This window comes from Eucalyptus grandis, chromosome 11 (assembly GCF_016545825.1).
Source record: "Eucalyptus grandis isolate ANBG69807.140 chromosome 11, ASM1654582v1, whole genome shotgun sequence".
Classification (NCBI taxonomy): Eukaryota; Viridiplantae; Streptophyta; class Magnoliopsida; order Myrtales; family Myrtaceae; genus Eucalyptus; species Eucalyptus grandis.
In genome coordinates this window covers 45,768,722-45,789,451 of record NC_052622.1, presented here as the reverse complement: position 1 = coordinate 45,789,451, position 20,730 = coordinate 45,768,722, and the positions used below count along the sequence as shown (strand labels likewise).

The window sequence follows — 20,730 nt, the reverse complement described above, 5'->3', positions numbered from 1 at the left end:
AAAAAAAAAAAAAAAAGAACCATTTGGAACCAAACCGACCCCCTAACTCCGTGACGGGGTAGGTGGAACTGTGACAAGGTAGGTTCCGGGTTCCAAAAATTGAGGAACTGTACCGGGTAGGTTCCGGGTTCCGACGGAACCGAACCTAATCCGGAACCGCTCACCCCTAGAGGTGGGGTTCAAATCCCTAACTACTCGGGGGATGTGGTGGAAAGTCTAGGGTGAGTGTAGAGTAGGCGTAGAGTAGGGGTGACAACAAAAAACTTTAATAAAACCCATCCCATACATATAAATAAAATTAAAAGTGAGTGCCTTTGGAAGCGACTTTTACTTTTTGAATTGTTTATTTTTTAAAATTTCCTAATTTTGACCTTAATTTGTTGTGAAATACTCGAAAGGTTTATTGATAATATGAAAATGAAAAAATTATTCAAAAAGTTCTAAATTTATTATATGATGGTTAATTCAATCTTAAATATTTTAATTTATTTAAATTTAATTATAAATTTATTGACAATTTCTCAATATAATCATTCTCGACCAATTTTAATCACAAATTGTTAACTATTGTCGACATTGACATAAATGATTTTTACAATTTTTTTTTTTTTGTACTTTTTTGTATTTTTCTTTTTTTTTTCCTTTCTTTCCTATACTCATTATTCATTTGGGAAGATGAGGATTTGAAGGCAAAGGTGGTGACAAGGGAGGCTGCATCGAATTGTGCAAAAGAATCAAAAACTGTCTCAAATCGGACCAAACTAGCTTATGGTTGCCATGAGATCGGTCTAGTTTCTAGTTTCAATTTATAAGAATAGGTGAGTGCCGTTCCAGTTCTTAAGTCGTGAATCTACCACACCAGATGGATGGATTTGGGAAAAAAATTAGGCACGACTTCAAGTCCCAGCCTGGACCGGATGATCATGGTGGTGTCACCTTTCATAAATTTATCAGCAAAAATGGCCCATCAATTTCTTCTGCTTCACTATCCGATGGCCGATAAAGTCCAGGCGATTATCTATCAATTAACGAGAAATTGTACCTTATTATAGCAAGAAAAATGCTGTCTTAATCATCCTCTAATGCGCATCTTTTACTATCGATTAATTCGCAGGCATCAAAGAGGTGAAAAGGGCTTGCTGCGGCGACCGAAGGGCGAACGTGGAGTCTGGATGCTTGCCGACGGCCTGAGCGTGCCGAAACCGGGAGGAGTACCTGTTCTGAGACTACTTCCATCCAGCTCAGGCTGCTTCTGAGCCGGCCACGGTCACTCTCTTTGCCGGCTCGCCACCTCGTGACCCTCCGGCGATTTCAGCTCCGTCGCACAAGTTTACGCCCGGTTAAATGAATCTCCACATTTCTGCCGATTTAATCATCTAAAGCGAGTCGAGCGCGTACGAGATGGTCCGGATCTGTCGGTTTGCTCAAAGACTATCGAAAATCCGTAAGATTAACGATCATCATCTTTGCATTTTCTGTGTTCTTGGATTATTAACTATGATCTTCCTTTGTGCAGCAAGACGTGATATCAATGACGCAGCAAGTGCAGCAGTTCGCGATGGTTCAAGGCAACATCACGCAGCTGCTGGGTCCAGAGAAAAGCGCCGGGTTCATAGCCAATTTGCTCTTCTTCATCAGCGTCGGAAGCAACGATATCCCGGACCACCACCAGTACAACCGGACCACTGTGTCCCTGCCGCAGCTGATGGCGGCCATGCAGTCTAACTTCACTGTGCAGTTAACTGTAGATATCGAATTAACTCGTGTTGGTCCTTTCCGATTAACTTCTCTTCAATCGAGCTTATGCAGGCGCAAGGGTGCGAACAATAATAAGCTCTCGCCTAAAATAGATTTGCTAGATGATGTTACAATAATACCGGCGAAATATTATGCAGGAGCGAATCGTTTGCAAGATGCTTCTGCTAACCATGCCTTTTTTTCGTTTTTCTCAACAACTTAATGCCAGAACTTATACAACTTGGGAGCTTGGAAATTCGGCATCATCGGTGTCCCTCTGCTCGGGTGCCACCCTGCAGCGTGGGTCGAGAACTTGATGAAGAGCGGGTCGGGTTGCTTGATAGAGCTGAACGATTAGGCTCAGGCCTTCTATTCGGTCTCAGCCCTACTGCCAAATCTGAGCTCACAGCTCCAAGGGATGATATACTCACTCGGAAATGCATATTACATGACCTCTACCATGTTGAAGGACCCCTCCTCCTTTGGTTAGCTACATTACTATTCACTCTATCATAGCCGAAAATTTCAATCTTGTCGTTATACTCGTTGCAAAAGGTTTAGAACTCGAATTAGATATGTTTCACTGATTTCAATGCGGTTCATACGTAATCATCTCATTTCAGGCATCAAGAACATTGAAAAGGCCTGCTGCGGAAAAGGGTGGCTGAATGCAGAGAAGGCTTGCTTCATCAATTACAACCTGAACCTGTGCCTGAAGCGCAAGGAATTCTTGTTCTGGGACATGTACCACCCAATCGAGTATGCGTCCAGGCTAGCTGCCTTCGCTCTGTTCAACGAAAACTCGAGTTTCGTCACCCCAATAAACTTCAGTCAGCTGGCTCAGGCCAGCCCAATAAAACTTTTGTACTCTTGTAATTCAACACCAGCATTTTTCACCTACCCTCCTCTTTTTCTCCTCCTCTTCTCTTCTTCTTCTTCCTTCCTTATGCTTCTTCTTCTTCTTCCTCCTCTTTCTCCTTTTGCCTCCCTCCTTCCTCCTTCTTCCTCCTTCTTCTCCTCCTCCTCCTCCTTCTTCTTCTCCTTCTTCTCCCTCTTCTTCATTTTCTTCTTCTCTCCTTCTTCTCCTCCTCCTCCTCCTTTTCCTTCTTCTTCTTCCTCCTTCTCCTTATGCTTTTCTCCTTCTTCTTCATCCTTCATCTCCTTCTTCTTTTCTGCTTCCTCCTCCTTCTTCTGCTTCCTCCTCCTTCTTCCTCTTCTTCTCCTTCCTCCTCTTCTCCTCCTCCTTCCTACTCCTCCTCCTCCTCCTCCTTCTTCTTTATCATCATCAGCATCATCATCATTATTATCAATGTTAATTTCCAGATGACCTTGCTTTTCATCGTCATTATTAACAAGACTTTATAAACATTTTCATGGGCAAAAGAACAGCCCAAGTGCCATAACTTGGCACGGGAGGACATTTAAGTGTCATAACTTCAAAATTATACACTTGAGTGCCGGTTTCAAAGTTAAATGGAACACTTAAGTGCCACTCCGGCTCAATCTGGCCAAATGGCTTACGTGGCAACTTTCCGGCGAGTTTGGTACAAAACAGCGTCGTTTTGCATGCTAACGTGGCGGAGAAAATACAAAAACGACGTCGTTTTATGTCGACGTGTAAATAATAATATAAAATTTAATTAAATTAGATTTAAACTTAATTTTATTTAAAATATTCAAAAAATAAAAAATTAATAAAAATCTAAAAAATTTAAATTAAAAAAGAGGTGGCGGGGAGGTTGAATGGGGCGGTGAAGGTGAGCCCTCGTCATCGCCGCCACCCCGCCCCCCTCGGCGTGGCCGAGAAGGGCCGGCAACCGGCCCTTCCTAGCGGCGGGGAGGCGGCGAGGGCCCGCGTCCCTCGCCCCCAAGCGATCTCTCCCCGATGCGGGGCAAGGGTGCAGCCCTCGCCCGATCCGGTGAGGGCTCGCGGGCCCTCGCCACCTCCCGCCGCCGCCGAGAAGGGTCGGCGACGAAGTGGAGGGTCGGCCGAGGTCGGCCGGGCCCCGGCCAAGGGCCGGTGAGGCCGGCCGATCGGCGGCGAGGGCTCGCAGCTCTTGCCGTCGGTCGAGGGCCGACGACCCCGGCTAACCCTCCCCCTCCGTGGCCAGCCCTTCCGGCGACGGCGAGGAGGTGGCAGCGGCGAGCCCCCCTCGGCCGCCCCATTTGACCCCCCACCTTTTTTAAAAAAAAATTAATTTTTCTTAATTTTTTTAAATTTTTTTAATATTTTAAATAAAATTAAGTTTAAATCTAATTTAATTATTTTTTATGTTATTATTTACACGTCGACACGAAAACGTCGTTTTTGCATTTTCTCCGCCACATTAGCATACAAAACGCGCCCATGTTTTGGACTAAACTCGCCGGAAAATGGCCACGTCCCATTTGGCCGGATTTTCACCAAGTAGCACTTAAGTGTTCCATTTTACTCCGATATTGCCACTTAAGTAAACCATTTTAAAGTTATGGCACTTAAGTGTCCCTCCATGCCAAATTATGGCATTCCGTGTGTCCCAACCTCCATTTTCATGTGACTGTATGACTTACGTTGACCATAGTTGGAGCATGGAATTTATGCTAAGGCCCCATTTAAATCGGCTTTCCTAAGAGGCTTTGAGAAAAATTTATGGTGTTTGGTTCAACATTTGGAGCTCCCCTTCCTCAAAATGCTTTCTTTTGAAATGTTGAAAGCCCAAAGTAGGTAGGGACCTACTTTATGCTTTCAACATTTTTGGAATGCTTTGAAAAGGGCTTTAATAATTTTTTTTCTTCCAATATTACCCTCACTGATAATTGCATTTTCCTGTTTTACCCAACAAAATTACTATTCATCGTCTTCCTCGTTGGACTTCTTTCCTCAAGAGTGAAGCTTAGCCAGCAGAGCTCAACCGACGAAGCTCAGTTGGCTAGATCTAGTCGCCCACGCACCGCCATCGCCATGCACCGCTGTCACGTGGGTCGCAACCTTAGGCGGCGTTGCCCGGGTTGTGCAACCCACACGACGAGGTGAGCAAAGCTCAGCCGACCAGATCTAGTCGCCCACGCGACAAGCTGAGTGGAGTTTAGCCGGCCAAATCCGGTCGCCCACACACCGTCGTCACCCACGCACTGTTGTCGCCACACACGCACCGTCGTCACCATGCACCGCCGTCGCCATGCACTGCAGTCGCGTGGATCGCAACCTCAAGCGGCATCGCCTAGGTCACGCGACCCACATGACTGCCGTCACATGGGTCACCTGAGGCCGTGCGACCCACGCAACGGCGGTGCATGGGTCGCGAGACTCACCGCCTCCCCACCACCATTGCCACCAGTCACCTCCCCCACCACAACCACCAACTCCAGCTGTTGCCGATCATTCCCCTCTGCTGCATCTCCTCCTTTTTCCTGTTCTTTTTTCTTTTTTCTTTTCACCTCAAAGCTACTTTGCAAAATACACCAAAATGAGAGTACCCATACACTTTAGCATTCATCAAATGCCCATTCTTCTAAAGATACTTAGGGAAATGCAAAGCCATTTCCCCGAAGTTGAACCAAATGGAGCCTAAGTATGCCTAACATAATTAATGGGCGCCTAATCTCCGCATCCAATAATCTTTGATTTGTATAGTTTTCATTTGGTTGCGTGTGAAGTATATATACCATTTCGTAGACAATTACAAAACCCTAAAAAGGAAAGAATTATCTAATCATGAAGGTCACTGATGAGGTATTAGATCTGGATGTATCCATTTGCCAATGCATGTTTACAGGTTGGTTGATTTTATTTAAGAAGGGTCATGAAAGAAAGCAATGAAGAACGAGGAAAAACATGGGAAAATTTTGTATTTTCTATTTTTAATCCAAGTAATGGACAATGCTCTACAGTTATAGCACTAGGCATGTACAAGAAAAGGGAAATAAAAAATATTACAAAATAAATTTCGATATTAGATTAATATTAATTGATTTGGCATATCTATCTAAATCCCAAAGAATATTGTACAACTTGCGCATATCTTCCAACACTTCCCCTCAAGTTGATGGCTTGTAGATGTCCAAGACACTTAGCTTGCTTAGTAGATATGCGTGTTGTCTCTGACATAGGGGTTTGGTGAAGACATCTGCAGGCTGTTCTGTAGTCCCAATTCCTCTTGTTTCGATTATCCTCTCTTGAATCTTCTCCCGAGTGAAGTGACAGTCTACTTCTATGTGCTTTGTTCTTTTGTGCACTATAAGATTGGACGCAAGTTTAAGTGCTACGTTGTTGTCACAAAACAACATGGTCGATCCCTTTGTTTGCACCCTAAGGTCTTGAAGCAAGCCTTGCGGCCACACTATTTCACAAGTGGTTTTCACCATAGCTCGGTATTCAGACTTTGCTGAAGATAAAGACATGGTTGGCTACTTCTTCCTCTTCCAAGAAAGTAAAGATTTTCCCAGCATGATACAAAATCCTATAATCGATCTCTAGCTCATCGGACAAGTCGCGTAATCAGCATCACAATAAGCCGTCATCCCCATGTTGCACTTTTTGGAAAGAAGAATTCCAAGTTTTGGACATTTCTTCAAATACTTAACAACTTTTAGGGCGGCATTCATATGCAACTGCTTTGGCTTATGCATAAACTGGTTGAGTGTTTGCATAGCATAACATATATCTGGTCTACTCATGGTCAAATATATGAGCTCTCCTACCAGCCTTTGATAACCTGACGAATCTCTGAGGACAGGATCATCTTGGAGATTTCCTTCATCATGGTCCACCATAGTTAGCTTGACATTTTGTTCGATTGGAGCGACTGTCGGTTTGCTTCCCGATAGATCTGTTTATGATATGATCTCTAGCACGAACTTTCATTGACTAAAGGAGATCCCTTGATTTGATTGAGCAATTTCTATTCCCATAAAATATTTGGGTGATCCCAAGTCCTTTATGTGGAATGTCAAATGCAGTTATTCCTTTAAGCTCTTTATGGCAATTACATTGTTACCCATAATGAGTATATCATCAACGTATGTCATTAAATATTTGGATGATGTACCTTTTGTCCATGTAAAAAGAGCGTAATCATATTTGGACTATTTGAAACCTGCTGTTGTGAGAGTATTCGCGAACTTGACATACCATTGCCTGAATGCTTGTTTAAGATCATAAAGGGATTTGCAGAGACAATACGCTCTGCTCTCCCCCAGTCTTCATAAACCCTGAGGAAGTTCCATTTAAATTTCTTCATCCAAATCGCTGCGTAGAAATGCATTGTGGACATCCATTTGGTGTAATGACCAATCTTGGAAAGCTACAACCGATAGGAAGGAGCGGACCATGACATCTTTTGCTACTAGAGAGAAGGTCTCATGATCGTCAAATCCTTCTCGCTGCGTAAACCATTTGGCCACCAAGCAAGCCTTATACCGTTCAATCGATCCATCGGCCCGAAACTTTATCTTGTAAACCCATTTGCATCATATTGCTTTTTACGATCGGAAGGTAACAAGATCCCATGTATGGTTGTCATTTAGTGCTTGCAATTCTTCTGTCATGGCCTTTTGCCAGTGTGGATCTGTGGATGCTTCATCATAACTAGCTGGTTCCCGTTCTTCAAATATGCAACTAATACATTGCCTATGTTCCGGAGATAATTTATTGAAGGAGACATAGGATGAGATGGGATAGTGAATACCTGGTGAGTTATGTGTGGCACAAACATAATCCTTAGTCTAGGTTGGTGGGCGTATGGTGCGCCCTGAATGTCGAGGAGGATCCGAACGTGATAGTTGAGACTCTTCCATAGGTGGTGCTATCATGAGATTTGAGGCTTCTTCAATAGTCACATCCTTAGATCTTGGTGTCGGAGAAATGGCCTCAGTAGCAGTCCGATCACTTATGGAAGCACCGTTGAAGGTTCCCGGATTTCCAATCATAAAATATTCAAGATCCTTGGATATATCATCTTCAGAGAAAATAGCTCGAGAAGAATTGAGATCATTTTCTTTGAGGACTAATCTTCAGCAAATGGAAACATGTCTTCATGGAAGACTACGTTCCTGCTTATGAGGAATTCTCCGTGGAAGGTTGAAACACATGATACCCCTTCTGAAGATTTGGGTATCCCATAAATATGCACCGTTGGGCACAAGGACTCATTTTGTCCAAAGGGCCTACCGTAGTGACGTAGCATAAACACCCAAATATCCGTAGATGATCCAGTTTTGGCTTCTCTCGGAAAAGGACTTCGAAAGAGCTTAATTCGTTTAGCACCTTTGTTGGCATCCAATCATTCAGTAAACCGCCATGATCATGCAATCTCCCTAAAAATTATATAGAATAGAAGCCTGAAACTTCAAGGCACATCCCACTTCCAAAATATGTCAATGCTTCCTTTCCACTACTTCATTTTGTTATGGAGTGTATGTGCACGAACTTTCATGTAAAATGCCATAGGATGAAAGAAATGATGCACATTCATGGTTTAGAAATTCTCTTCCATTATCTGTCATAATCCACTGGATAGATTTTCCAAATTGAGTCTTTGATAAAGAAATAAATTCCTTTAAGTGAGATAGAACCTAACCCTTAGTTTGCATGATGAAGATCCATGTTGCTTGAGAATAGTCGTCAACAATAGTAAGGAAATATCTTGATCCATCATGATTAGATGTATGATATGGTCCCCACACATCAACATGAATTAGTGAAAAAACACTAGTGGAACAACTCTTGCTAACTACAAAGAGTGCATGTGATTGTTTTGCAAGTGGGCAGATATGACATTGAGAATAAGGAAACAAAGCACTGTGATCCATTCTAGAATGCAAAAGGAAATTTTAATCATTGGTAGTGACATTACATAATGATTGCTTATTGGAAGAAACTTGAGATAAATCTAAAGTGCTTGGAATGCTAGTCTAGAAAAATAGTCCATCGAAGAGATTACCTAAGCCCATCAATTTCCCAGTCGAAAGGGCTTGAAATAGACAAATATAAGCATTGAAACAAATTCAACAGGAGTTTTCCTTGCAGGCCCTAGACATAGAAATCAAATTGAACTAGAAATCTGGAACATAAAGGACATTTCTCAGGATTATATGAGGGCTAAAGTTAACAATTCTGTAGTGGTCACATGGGTAACGCTTCCATTTGGCTGTTGCATAGAAACATGAATACTTAAGTCTTCATGAATAATGGAAAAAAAGCCCTTATCACTGACAATATGATCACTAGCCCCTAAGCCGATTATCCAAGAATTTCTAGAAATAGAATTTATCAAGCAATGAGAAATACCTGAGAAGCTACTTCCTTTGTTGCAAATGTCCATTTTTTGCAATGCCTGCATAAGCTGCTGATACTGCCCTTGAGTGATAGGTTGATCATTATTCTAACTAGTGGTCTGATAAGTTGCTATCAAGATTCCTTCCCCCATTTTCCTTTCTCACTGGGCTTATCGTGCAATTTCCAGCAATTGTTAATGGTATGGTGGGGTCACCTACAATATTCACAAAATAATTTATTTTTCCCTTTTACATTTTGCCCATAAGCCTTTGAACTCGTTGAAAATTGCAGACCGTTGGATCCTTTAAGACCATCTGTGTGCCCATTGTTTGATCCTAATAAGGAATCGGGCCATTTCTAGTTGTTCGATCGCACCCCACAATTTGGACCATCTATTTTAGGTCCTCTAAAGACATGTGAACTTGTCCCAAACCCTAGCTCCTCTGGCCGCATCCCTCATTCCAGATTTTTCTCGTTCCTTTCTCCTTTCTCACCGCAAGCAGCCAAGGCCAGAGTCTCCGCTCCTCTCGCATGTTCCATTGACGTGAGTCTTTGACTCTCCTTTGAATGGCCAACTGGAAAATAAGGTCGAGCGATGGCATGGGTTCCATGACTAAGATTTGAGATCTGAACGTCAGGTAAGAATTGTTTAAAATGAGCAAAAATCAGGTAACTTTCTCTCTGTCTCGTATCGCCTTGTATTGCTGCAAAATGGCCTTAGGTCCTTTGAGCTTCTCCTCCGCTGCTCCCAACTCAATTCAGAGAGCTGATAACTTGTTGAAAACTGTTGTGATGCTCATATTCCCTTGTTTCAGTTTGGAAAGTGCTTGGGTAAAGGAAAAGAATTTTGCGCGGTCCAATTTTCCATACATTTCCTATATATTATCCCACATTTTTTTTAATCTTCTGTGGGAGGAAGTCTAGCTACAATTTCTGGACTGATGCAGTTCCCAATACGTTTTACTAATTGATTTCATTGCTTACATTGTCTCACCATCCTCTCGTCAGTTGGAATGGGAATAGATCTGTCGATAAATCCTTCTTTATCTTTAGTAACAAGGGCTAGACGAAATTCTTGTGCCCAAATTGAGTAGTTCTCAAATCCCCTTAGTTGTTAACTAATGAGTCAGATCTCTGGTCCATCGGCAAGTAGATACATACAATGGATCACCGAGTTTTGGCCAACCGGAAATGGCTAAGAGAGGGTACGGCAAGAAACCAAGTGCTATTGTCGGGTAAGGATTTGGACCCATACCTAGATTAATCGACACACTTGATAACCCCGCATTTTGATTTCCAGACCTAGTACTTGCGCTTGCCCCATCTATGGTTGGCGAGCCATTATTGGGTTGGATATTGTCTTTGGAAATTTGGGTTCTTGGCCATGGAGTACTTGGGCTTGGCCCGTAGTACCATGGACTGAGCTGAACGGGAATGGGTACCCACTAGTATGGTTGACCCGCCATGACCTGACTCGATGTGGATTGGCCTGGAATGGGTTGCCCTAGACCGGGCTGCCATGGAAAAAGGATCCCGCATTTGGTTGTCCTTGGAACTTGGCAACTTCAGTAGGTAAACTCACGGTAGAGTTTTGAATTTCCTCTTCTGTGGTATGCTCTCCAGTGGATGGTGGTTGGTTTTTTGCCATGGTGATGGTAAGGTGTTCCTTTTCTTCACTTGCCATTTTTTCTCAAAAATTCCTACACCAAGTGCTAACATTGTTTTGCAAGTTAGCGTGTTTCTCAAAAAAAAGGTACCGGCAAGCAATCAAAAAAAGAAGCACGGAAGCTAAGACTGAATCAAAAGCGAAGCCCGCTCTATTACCATGAAAGAAAGCAAGGAAGAATGAGGAAAAACGTGGGAAAATTTTGTCTTTTCTATATTGTATCCAAGTAATGTACAATGCTCTATAGTTATAGCACTAGGCATGTACAAGAAAAAGGACATAAAGAATATTACAAAATCAATAGGGCATATGCCAGACAACCTTCAAAAGATCATTCTTTTGTTCCAAACGCATGTAATGTTGGGTTAATGAACTGGGGCTCTCCACTGAAACATCTGCTTCTTCACTGCCTAGCCAGTCTTATACAGTGATGCGGGGTATCCAGTTTTCATGAACAAAACACATCACCACGGCAGAAACTGGAAAGAGCTAAACCTGCTAGAGACATGGCCAGAATGTCTTCTTGTTTCTTTTTTGGGCTGCCGGCATGACACTCGTCTCGGCTGTGGCGGACCCTCTGGTCTTTATATTCAGAGATTCAACAATCGACGTCAGGACTAACAACTACATAGCTTCCAGGGCAAGAGCGAACTTCCCTTATAACAGGATCAATTTTCCCTACTCCCAGGCGACGGGAAGATTCAGTAATGGATATAACATCGCCGATGAAATAGGTATATGATAAACTCCCGACTTCCTCTTTCACGACTAGAAACCCTTTCCCACTTTGAATTTTGTCATGCGATGGTCTGCAATTTGATAAACGTGAATTCCTAATTACCAGCGCAGCAGTTGGGTAACAAAGCAAAGTCCACCGCCCTTTCTGGCTCTTCTCCAAGACCCATCAACCTTACTTCAAGGTGTTAACTTTGCCTCAGCCCGCGCTGGAATTCTTGATGCAACTGGATTTCAAACCTATGTAATGTCATGTTAAATCCTTTCACTCCATTCTTTTAAGCTCTTCCATGCCATTTAAGTAAGGAGCATGATCTAGCCTAGTCGATCAAACTTGAAGTTTTGTAGCTGAAGCTTGACTATATAAGGCGGTCCGTGTACTGCAGCTGTGCGTATCGTGTGCTCCACTATTCAAAATATTAGTTAATATTAGTTACGATCAATTCAAACCGAGTTTGAGTAGCTAAATCACATATTGGCGTTGCTCAATCATCATACTCAAGCGAGCTGAGCCTGAGTCAATCATTTAATGGGAAGCTTTATTTAACGCTACCTCGTACTCAGATAAATCCTTGTTCAAGCAGTCTGAATCAATAATGGATCTTCCTAATGTTCAGGGTGACGTTATATCGATGATACAACAAGTGCAGCAGTTTGCAATGGTTCGAGGCAATATCACACAGCTCCTGGGTCAAGATAAAAGCGCTGAGTTCATCGCGAAGACACTTTTTGTCATCAGCGTCTGAAGCAACGACATATTTTATCGCTACTCTTGCAACGAAACCACCATGTCCCAGCTAGAGCTAATGGTCGCCATTGAGTCTAACTACACAGCCCAACTGACAGTAGATATCGACTTCATACCCTACTGCTGGGGACAATTTCTTCTTGTCTGTGAAAAGCCTAGACCGATCTCCTGTAAATCTTGAAACTTAAATTTCGGACCATTCACATATAGAATAACCCCGAGTTTCCCAGAAAAACAATGCTCTTAATTATTTCATGAGTTATTAAGCAGGAGCTAGTCATTAGATTTGTTCAACTGCATATGCTGACGACTTTGCCTATTAACGGAATGGGAATCCCAGGCTTTGTGCAACTTGGGAGCTTGGAATTCAGGATCGTGAGCATCCCTCAGATTGGGCGCCGCCCCTACGCACGGCTCTTGAACTCAACGACAAGTGGGTTGGGCTGTTTGATGGAGCTGAACAATTATGCTCAGGCCTTCTATTCAACGATCTTGGCTTTATTAAAAAGCTCCGCTCAGAGCTCCAAGGCATGATGTACTCGCTTGGAGATGCAAAGACTATGACCTCCATCGTTATGGAGCCTGAAACCTTTGTGAGCATGTAATCAATGTCCATCTACACAATTTTTCTCATTCTTTCTTTCAATTTATCTTTTGATTAACCAATTTGTTCTGAGTCCATCTTTGATCTTATGTTGCAATTAGACATCGAGAACATTGACAAAGCATGCTGTGGGAGCGGGCATATGCAGAGAAGCCATGCTACATCTCAGAGAGCCCCAACCTGCGACCGAATTGCAGTGAATACCTCTTCTGGGACTTGTACCACCCGACTCACTATGCGGCCCACCTAGCCGCCATCACTCCGTTCACGGGGACCTGAGTTTCGTAGCACCAATGAACTTCAGCCAGTTGGCACAGGCGAGTGCATAAGATGGACATGTGCGACGCTCTTATCTCCTGTCTTTATTCCGAAACCTTTCTACTTTATGTTTTCAACGGTATTTCGGCTGCCAATAATAAAAACACCCTCTTTAGCCTGTTTCCGGGATTGAACCTCCCTGGATCCCGGGATCGTATGAGTATAGCTTCTGTCGCGAAAGCATTGTCCTTGTGGAGACACCAATAAATTCCCCCTCGTGTTCATCATAGTTTGTTCCCTCTTCAATGTCAATTTCTATGCGATCTTAGATATTCTAGCGATCTTGGATATTCTAGCGACTAAATCTTGCCGATTTCCATGAAAATGGCAATGAGAAACATCTGACTAAGAGTTTGTGCGAGTCCCACGTCGATACGAAGAGAACAAGTAAAGCGATACAGACTAATAAAATGCTAAAAGTCAATTGAGTTTGGAAATAGACACGAGGACGTAACTTACCAATCAGTTTTGGTACTTCCTATGCAATCGAAATCCCCGACTATTCTTTGTTGTCTCGTTGCATATTTGCCGAGTTTTAAAGTACTCCAAAAAAAAAAAACTAAGAATTTCTCAACCAAATTACGCTACGAAAGATGCGAGAGATGAAAAGATGATGCATGGACTGAAAATGAAACTATAATACGTGAACGAAAATTATGTCAGCTTACTTTTCATCTTAGCCTCAGCTGTCGAATGGCTCATTACACGTATGATGTCTTGATGTACACGATGTTAAATTCAAGAAACCGTCAAATTATGGCATCAAGCATAACTTACATTAATAAGCTCCATGCCTTCTTAAAGTCTAAGTCATTATTCTATGTCATGTGAATAGAGCTATCGAGTTCTTATACAACAATTTTATCATACGATAGACAGAAAGAAAGAAAAAAAACCAATCATCCTCGAATTCCTCCTACGAAGCTAAAGCAATGTCCCCGTCCATCTGATTTCTAAGCAAAACTGATTTTGAGTCCCAGAACTAACCAACTTCGCAATGATTGTTCCCATGGCAAGAGCAGATCCAGGGTTTGTAAGCAACCCTAAAACACAAGGAATTCTTATATAGGAATTTTAAAAAAGTGGATTGACTTCCTTTGGCAAGAAACCCTAGTTGGTTTGCCACTGAAAATCTCTGCAAGGAAAATACAGGGTCTTTTTCTTTTTGGAATTTTTCATGAAAACATACGAATTTAAATCCGATGAAGGTACTAGATTTTGTCCTTATTCCATCCACGAAAGTTAAACAGCATTTTTGAGCTTGGAGTTTACGATGCATGTGCCAGATCATAATGAAAAAGCGACGATCCTCCGTGGTTACAATCTTTTAACCTATATCATCATCATTTGGTTGTTCGTAAGGTATTATTATATTTTGCGGCCAGGGTTTCACGACCAGCTGTCATCTCTCTTCTTAAAAACCAAAACGAAGGAGCTACAAACAAAGAAACGTATCATCCAAAGCTACAAAACCGTGAAAAAGAAAAGAAAAAATTATTTGATTTTGAAGGTCGGAACGATTACATTTCGATACATCTATCTTTCAATGCATTTCTCGCATGTCGATTCATTTTATGAAGAAAGGGCATAATCCTAGATCCTTCGAGAGATCATTTTTTGTTCCTAACTATGTTATGTTCGGTTTGAAACTAGGGCTCTCCGCCGAATTACCAGGTGTATAATTTTTATCTTATTTTTTGTTTTCTTTTGAGTTAGTTTCGAGAAGGTCGGATTCGAAGCCTTATTTGCTTGTTCACTTCCTAACCCCACTTGTATAATACTGCAGGGTACCAGGAAACAGAACCCATCATCACTCGAATCTCTCGGGAGTCGAGAAACTCGAAAGAGTTGCCCTCCTAGAAACATGGCCGAACCGTCTTCCCCGTTGCTGTCTTCACTGCCTTTTCGCAACACTAGGAACTTGCACCTTTTGTGTGCCGTCGGCATGATGCTCGCCTCGGCTTTAGCGGACGACGTGCCTCCTGTCTTTATATTCGGGGATTCAACGTTCGACGTGGGGACTAACAATCATATACATTCCGGGGCGACAGCCAACTTCCGCTATTACGGGATCGATTTTCCTTACTCCCTGCCAACGGGGAGATTCAGTAACGGATACAACAGTGCCGACTTAATAGGTAAATTACGTCTTCCTAATTCCGTCATAATCAATTTCATCTAGAAATCCTTTTTCATTTGAATTTAACCATGCAATGGTCCCGCGATTGATAATTGTGAAATCATATTGCTAGTGAGGCAGCTGGGCTACGAGGAAAGTCCACCACCTTTTCTGGCTCTTGTCCTAGATAATTCAACCTTCCAAAGCAATATACTTCGAGGTGTTAACTTTGCCTCAGGCGGCGCTGGAATTCTTGATGGAACTGGAAATCGAACGTGGGTGCGTTCTCAAACCTATCTGAAGTCATTTCAAATTCTTTTACTCCATTTTTCGAGCTCTGCATGCCCTTTTAATTTCTTCCCCATGTAAGGAGCATTGTCGAGCCACGTCAAGTTGCATAGTTTTCTCCTGGAGCGCTCGACTTGTCTGAAAATTTTAATCAATTCCCCCTGAAACCTCGATCAAACTTGAAGTTTCGTAGCTGGAGCTTGACTTAGTAAAGTCGTCCACGACTCAAGCTGTGTGTATCATATGCTTTGCTATTTGAAATATTAGTTTCGATCAGTCAAAGTCGGGCTCGAGTAGCTACTGGAGAGCTCGGCAAGCTGAGCCCGAGTCAAGCATTACCAAGGAGCTTTAATTAACGCTACCGCACACTCAGATAAATCCTATTTCGAGTTTTGAGAGAACTGTATTCTGAATCTTGCTGATGTGCAGGGTGAAGTGATACCGATGGCGCAACAAGTGCAACAATTTGCGACGGTTCAGGGCAATATCACATGGCTACTGGGTCAAAATGAAAGTGCCAAGTTCTTCAACAGCTCGCTCTTCTTCATCAGTGTCGGAAGCAACGACATCTTCGATCACTACCTTTACGACAATGCCACGGTGTCCCAGCCAGAGCTGATGGCCGCTCTCCAGTCTAACTACACAGCCCACCTGACGGTAGATATCAACTCGATACTATAACTGTTGGGACAATATCTCCTTGTCTGAGAAAAGCCTAGACCAGTATTAGACAGACCTACAGCAAATCTTGAGACTTCTATTTCAGAATATTCGCATACAGCAAAACTCCGAGTTGCCCTATTTTTGGTTCAAATGCTTATGTTAACGGCGTACTAATCTTTCTGGACGACCTTGCATATTGACTTGAATGGGAATGCCAGGCTTTGTACAACTTGGGAGCTCGGAAATTCGGGATCATGAGCATCCCTCCGTCGGGTGCTGCCCATCCGCGCGGCTCCAGAACTTGAACAAGACAGGGTCACGGGCTGCTTGACGGAGATGAACAATTATGCTCAGGGCTTTATACGACAATCTCGGGTTTATTACAAAATCTGAGCTCACAGCTCCAAGGCATGATATACTCGCTTGGAGATGCATATAACATGACCTCTACCCTTATGGACGTTCCTCCTGTCCTTGGTGAGCATATAATGACTATCCATTTTTAGCCAGTTCTTGTTCTTTCTTTCTTTCTTTCTTTCTTTCTTTCTTTCTTTCTTTCTTCTTTCATCAATTTCTCTTAACCAATTTTCTCTGATTTCATCTAAAATATTATGTGCAATTAGGCATCGAGAACATAGAAGAAGCATGCTGCGGAAGTGGGCTTCTGAATGCAGCGGGCCCATGCAACATCACGCAAGACCCCAAATTGTGCCCGAACCGCTACAAATACTTGTTCTGGGACTGGTTCCACCCGACCCAGTACGTAGCCCAGAAAGCCGCCATCGCTCTCTTCACCGGGGACCTGAGGTTCGTATCGCCAATGAACTTCAGCCAGTTGGCCCAGGCCAGCGCGTGAGATCCACCACACGCGATGCTCTCGTCCTCTCTCTTCATTCCGAGATGAATAACGTTTCCTTGCATTGTTATTTTGGCTGCCAGTAATAAACACTCCCTATAGCCCGTCTCCGGGAATCAACCTCGCTGGATCCCGGGACCGGATGAACCGTACACTCCGATTGCGGAAGCGTTGTTCTCGTGGACACGCAAATAAATTTCACTTTCCCTCTTCAATGTTGATTTTCTAGACGATCTTGATATCTTAGCGGCCAATCTCGCCGGGTTCCAATGAAAGCGACTGTGGAAAAACCTCTAGGAGTCCCACGTTGATGGGGGGAGAGCAAGTGAAAGAGAAATTGGACTGACGAATCAATAAGTAAAAAATTAATTAAAATTAATTATTGCAAGTCAATAATTCGTGAAAGAATGGAAAGGGGTGATTATGTGTACTAATGATCAGAGAACATAGCATCATATTTTTATGAGCGATTCAAGAATCCCTTTTTCTCAACTAAATTACATTATATAAGATGCAAGAGATTAAAAAACCGTGCATAAACTATATATAGTGCTTTAATTAGAATTATCTAAACTTAAATTTCATCTAAGTCCCTAACTGTTGAATGGCTAATAATACAATAAAGTGTCTTGATTGAATATTTTCATATAGTTCATAGACTGTATTGAACATTAAAAAAATAACCCACATATTTTACTTTATCTATCTATGATGCCAGATGTGAGTTCTGATGAATTTTGTGAATGAGTAGATACGTGAACTCAAGTTAGACATTGAGTATGTCTGAACTATCATATGTACGGTATTGAAAGGTGTAGACATACGCTCCATGGGAAATGAGTTAATATTGTAATACATATTTCATACTACGTATGCATGAGCCGACCAATAAGAGTGGCAAAAGTTTGATCTCAACTTTTATGCCGTGTGAGACTCTTGAGGAGATGAGTTCCTCAATTTTAGTGCCCTCATGACTTTTACTTATTCTCAATATTTCTATTTAGTGTTTGCTATCTTAGGATGTTGCCAATGGTCATGAGTTGATTTGATCTAATGGGACATTTCTAGAATAGTAAGCTGAACTAAAATTGAGAGTTTGAAGGAAAGAGGAAGAATAATTTTGGAGAATCACATTATAGTTTTGTATTCACTGGTCGACCAATTATGACTGTCTTTGGGATAATCATAGTTGTGAATGCAATGCAATATATATATATATATATATATATATATATATATATATATCATTGTTTAAAAGAGATCAAGAGAGATATAAATGTGATTGATCGATCTAGGGTACTGCATACTAAATCTACTCAGAGTGTGATGCTCATTGTGAACTGCTATATATTCCTAACAAATGCATAGCAATGAGCTCTCAAAGTATGCTGGTCGCACGGATTATTCACTGGTATGAATGTTGAAGAGAGGTAAAGAGAATCATGTTCGGCCCACCATGTGCGAGTGGGAGATGATGGTTTTATGTGATGAGCCTAAGTTAGCCCGTCCGCCCATGTTGGGCCTAAAAGCCCGGCCCACAAGATTAGGGCTCATGGATGAAGGGATATGTTTCTTTTTTTGGAAGGGACGTATATAAGGGAGGAAAGAGGGGGAGAACCTACCTTTTGGCATTTTTAACATACGTTCCTCTCCCTCTCTCCCTCCAAAAGAAAAACAAAAGAAAAAAGGTGACGCTCTCTTCCCTTCAAGGCCAATCAACGTCATCGGATCGAATGGGATCGGTTTTCTCTTCCTCTTATCGGTGTTGGTGTTTAATCTGTGGCTAATAAGGTACGCTCGATTCCGTGGTGTGCTTTAGGATCGGTGATACGTATGAATTTCCCGGGCTCGTCTTCCGCATTTGTTTTAGGGGTTTGATTTAGTGTCAAATCCAGTTTTTTGTGAATCCGACAACCCAACAGTTCACTTCCTAACTCCACTTCTACAAGACTGCAGGGAATAAGTTTCATGAACAAAACACATCATCACTTTGTCTCTCAAGAGTCAAGACACTTGAGAGTCAAGCCTCCTAAAAACATGTCTGAAACGTCTTCCCCATTGTTGCCTTCTCTGTCTTCTCGCAATGAGAGGAACTTGTTCCATTCAAGGCTATCGGCATGATGCATGCCTCAGCTTTGGCCGACAACGTGCCTCCGGTCTTTTTATTTGGAGACTCTACATTCGACATAGGGACTAACGATTACATAACTTCCAGGGCAAGAGCTGACTTCCCTTATGATGAGGTCGATTTCCCCAACTCCCTAGCGAGAGGGAGATTCAGTAATGAGTATAATAGTGCTGATGAAATGGGTAAACCATAATGATGCAGGGAAAATTGTCCAAAAAGTCCTAAACCTATTGCACTTTTGCCAATTCAGTCATAAACCTTTTAACTTTGTCAATTCAATTTTAAACATTTTCATTTCTTGTCAATTCAGTCCATCCGACCAATTTTGGTCGGAAAATTCTAACGTGGATGCCGCCGATACCACGTAGGACTGCCGGAGCTAATGTGGACAATTTTAAATAATTTTTTCAATATTTTTTTATTATTTCTTCTGTTTTTTCCCCTTTTTTTCTTTTCTTTTTTTTTTTGGCTTTCTTGGCCTTTTCCAGTGGCCGGCCACTAGCCACGGCCAGCTAGTTGGCCTCACCCGGCATAGGCAAGGTCCGACCGGGCGAAGAGGAGCCCGGTGAGGGGAGCCCTCACCCAGGTGCGGCCCAACGAGGGTTGCTTAGGCAAGGCCGACCCTCGCCCAGGCGAGGGTGGCCTCGCCGAGCGTCAGCCGGGCGACAACGACGCTAGGTAAGGGCCGGCCTCGCCAAATATGGCAAGGGGAGCCCTCGCCGGGGCTCGCCCTCACCCAGCGAGCATCGGCCTCACCCAGACCAAATTTGGCGAGGCCGACCCTCACCCCTGGCCGGGGATGGCGACACCGGGCGACAAGCGAGATGTCGTTGTCTGCTGAATGCAAAATCGTCGCCGTCGCTCATCGACGTTCCCACTCTCGCTCGTCACCCGGCTAGGGGCGAGGGCCGGCCTCGCTAGATCTGGTCTAGGCAAGGCCGAACGCTCACACGGGCGGGGTGAGCCCCCTGCAAGGGCTCCTCCTCGCCCGGTTGGGCCTCGCCCGTGTCTTGGGCGAGGCCAGCCAACCGTGGCCGGTGGCCGGCCACCGAAAGGCCAAGAAAGCCAAAAAAAAAAAAAAAAAAAAAAGGGGAAAAATAGAATAAATAATAAAAAAATTCAAAAAATTCAAAAAATTATTAAAAAATTATTAAAATTGTCCACGTTAGCTCCGGCAGTCCTACGTGGCACCTAAGCATCCATGTCAGCATTTTCCCGCAAAAATTGGTCGAATGAACTAAATTGGCAAGAAGTGAAAAGGTTTAAGACTCAATTGGCAAAGTTAAAATATTTATGACTAAATTGGCAAAAATGCAACAGGTTTAGGACTTTTTGGACAATTTTCCCTAATGATGCGTGATGGGGACAAGTGATTCCAGAACGGAATTTTTTTTTCTTTTGGATTTTTCTGGTTAAGTGTATGAAATAGTGTATACGGGGAATAAACGAAAGGTAATAAGAAAAGATTGAATGATCTCCTTCTAAGGTAAGGTGTAAAGGCTATGCTACCAACTGAGGATGAGGATTGAGATCTACGAAGTTTACCACCAAGGCCTAAAGCTTCCACCGGCCAACGATAATGGAGTTCGGGATGGAAGAAACTCACTGCTTAA

The 20,730-nt window shown here is 42.8% G+C and overlaps 3 protein-coding genes across 3 annotated transcripts; all 3 read left to right on the top strand.

Moving 5' to 3' along the window:
* The first annotated feature begins 248 nt into the window (after positions 1-248).
* Positions 249-2,624, top strand: LOC108955426. The gene is made up of 4 exons (XM_039305786.1): positions 249-1,444; positions 1,517-1,817; positions 1,967-2,222; positions 2,361-2,624. Exons 2-4 carry the CDS (start codon positions 1,532-1,534, stop codon positions 2,374-2,376), a joined length of 558 nt encoding a protein of 185 aa, XP_039161720.1. The 5' UTR covers positions 249-1,444; positions 1,517-1,531; the 3' UTR covers positions 2,377-2,624.
* Positions 2,625-11,205: 8,581 nt separating this feature from the next.
* LOC104420777 (GDSL esterase/lipase At2g40250-like) lies at positions 11,206-12,746 on the top strand. Its single transcript, XM_039305384.1, has 3 exons — positions 11,206-11,392; positions 11,503-11,578; positions 12,482-12,746. Exons 1-3 carry the CDS (start codon positions 11,206-11,208, stop codon positions 12,744-12,746), a joined length of 528 nt encoding a protein of 175 aa, XP_039161318.1.
* A 2,181-nt stretch (positions 12,747-14,927) lies between these two features.
* LOC104420778 (GDSL esterase/lipase At5g55050) lies at positions 14,928-16,989 on the top strand. The gene is made up of 5 exons (XM_039305383.1): positions 14,928-15,201; positions 15,316-15,461; positions 15,900-16,127; positions 16,535-16,610; positions 16,757-16,989. The coding sequence occupies exons 1-5, from the start codon at positions 14,928-14,930 to the stop codon at positions 16,987-16,989; spliced, it is 957 nt and encodes a 318-aa protein (XP_039161317.1).
* The last annotated feature ends 3,741 nt before the right edge of the window (positions 16,990-20,730 follow it).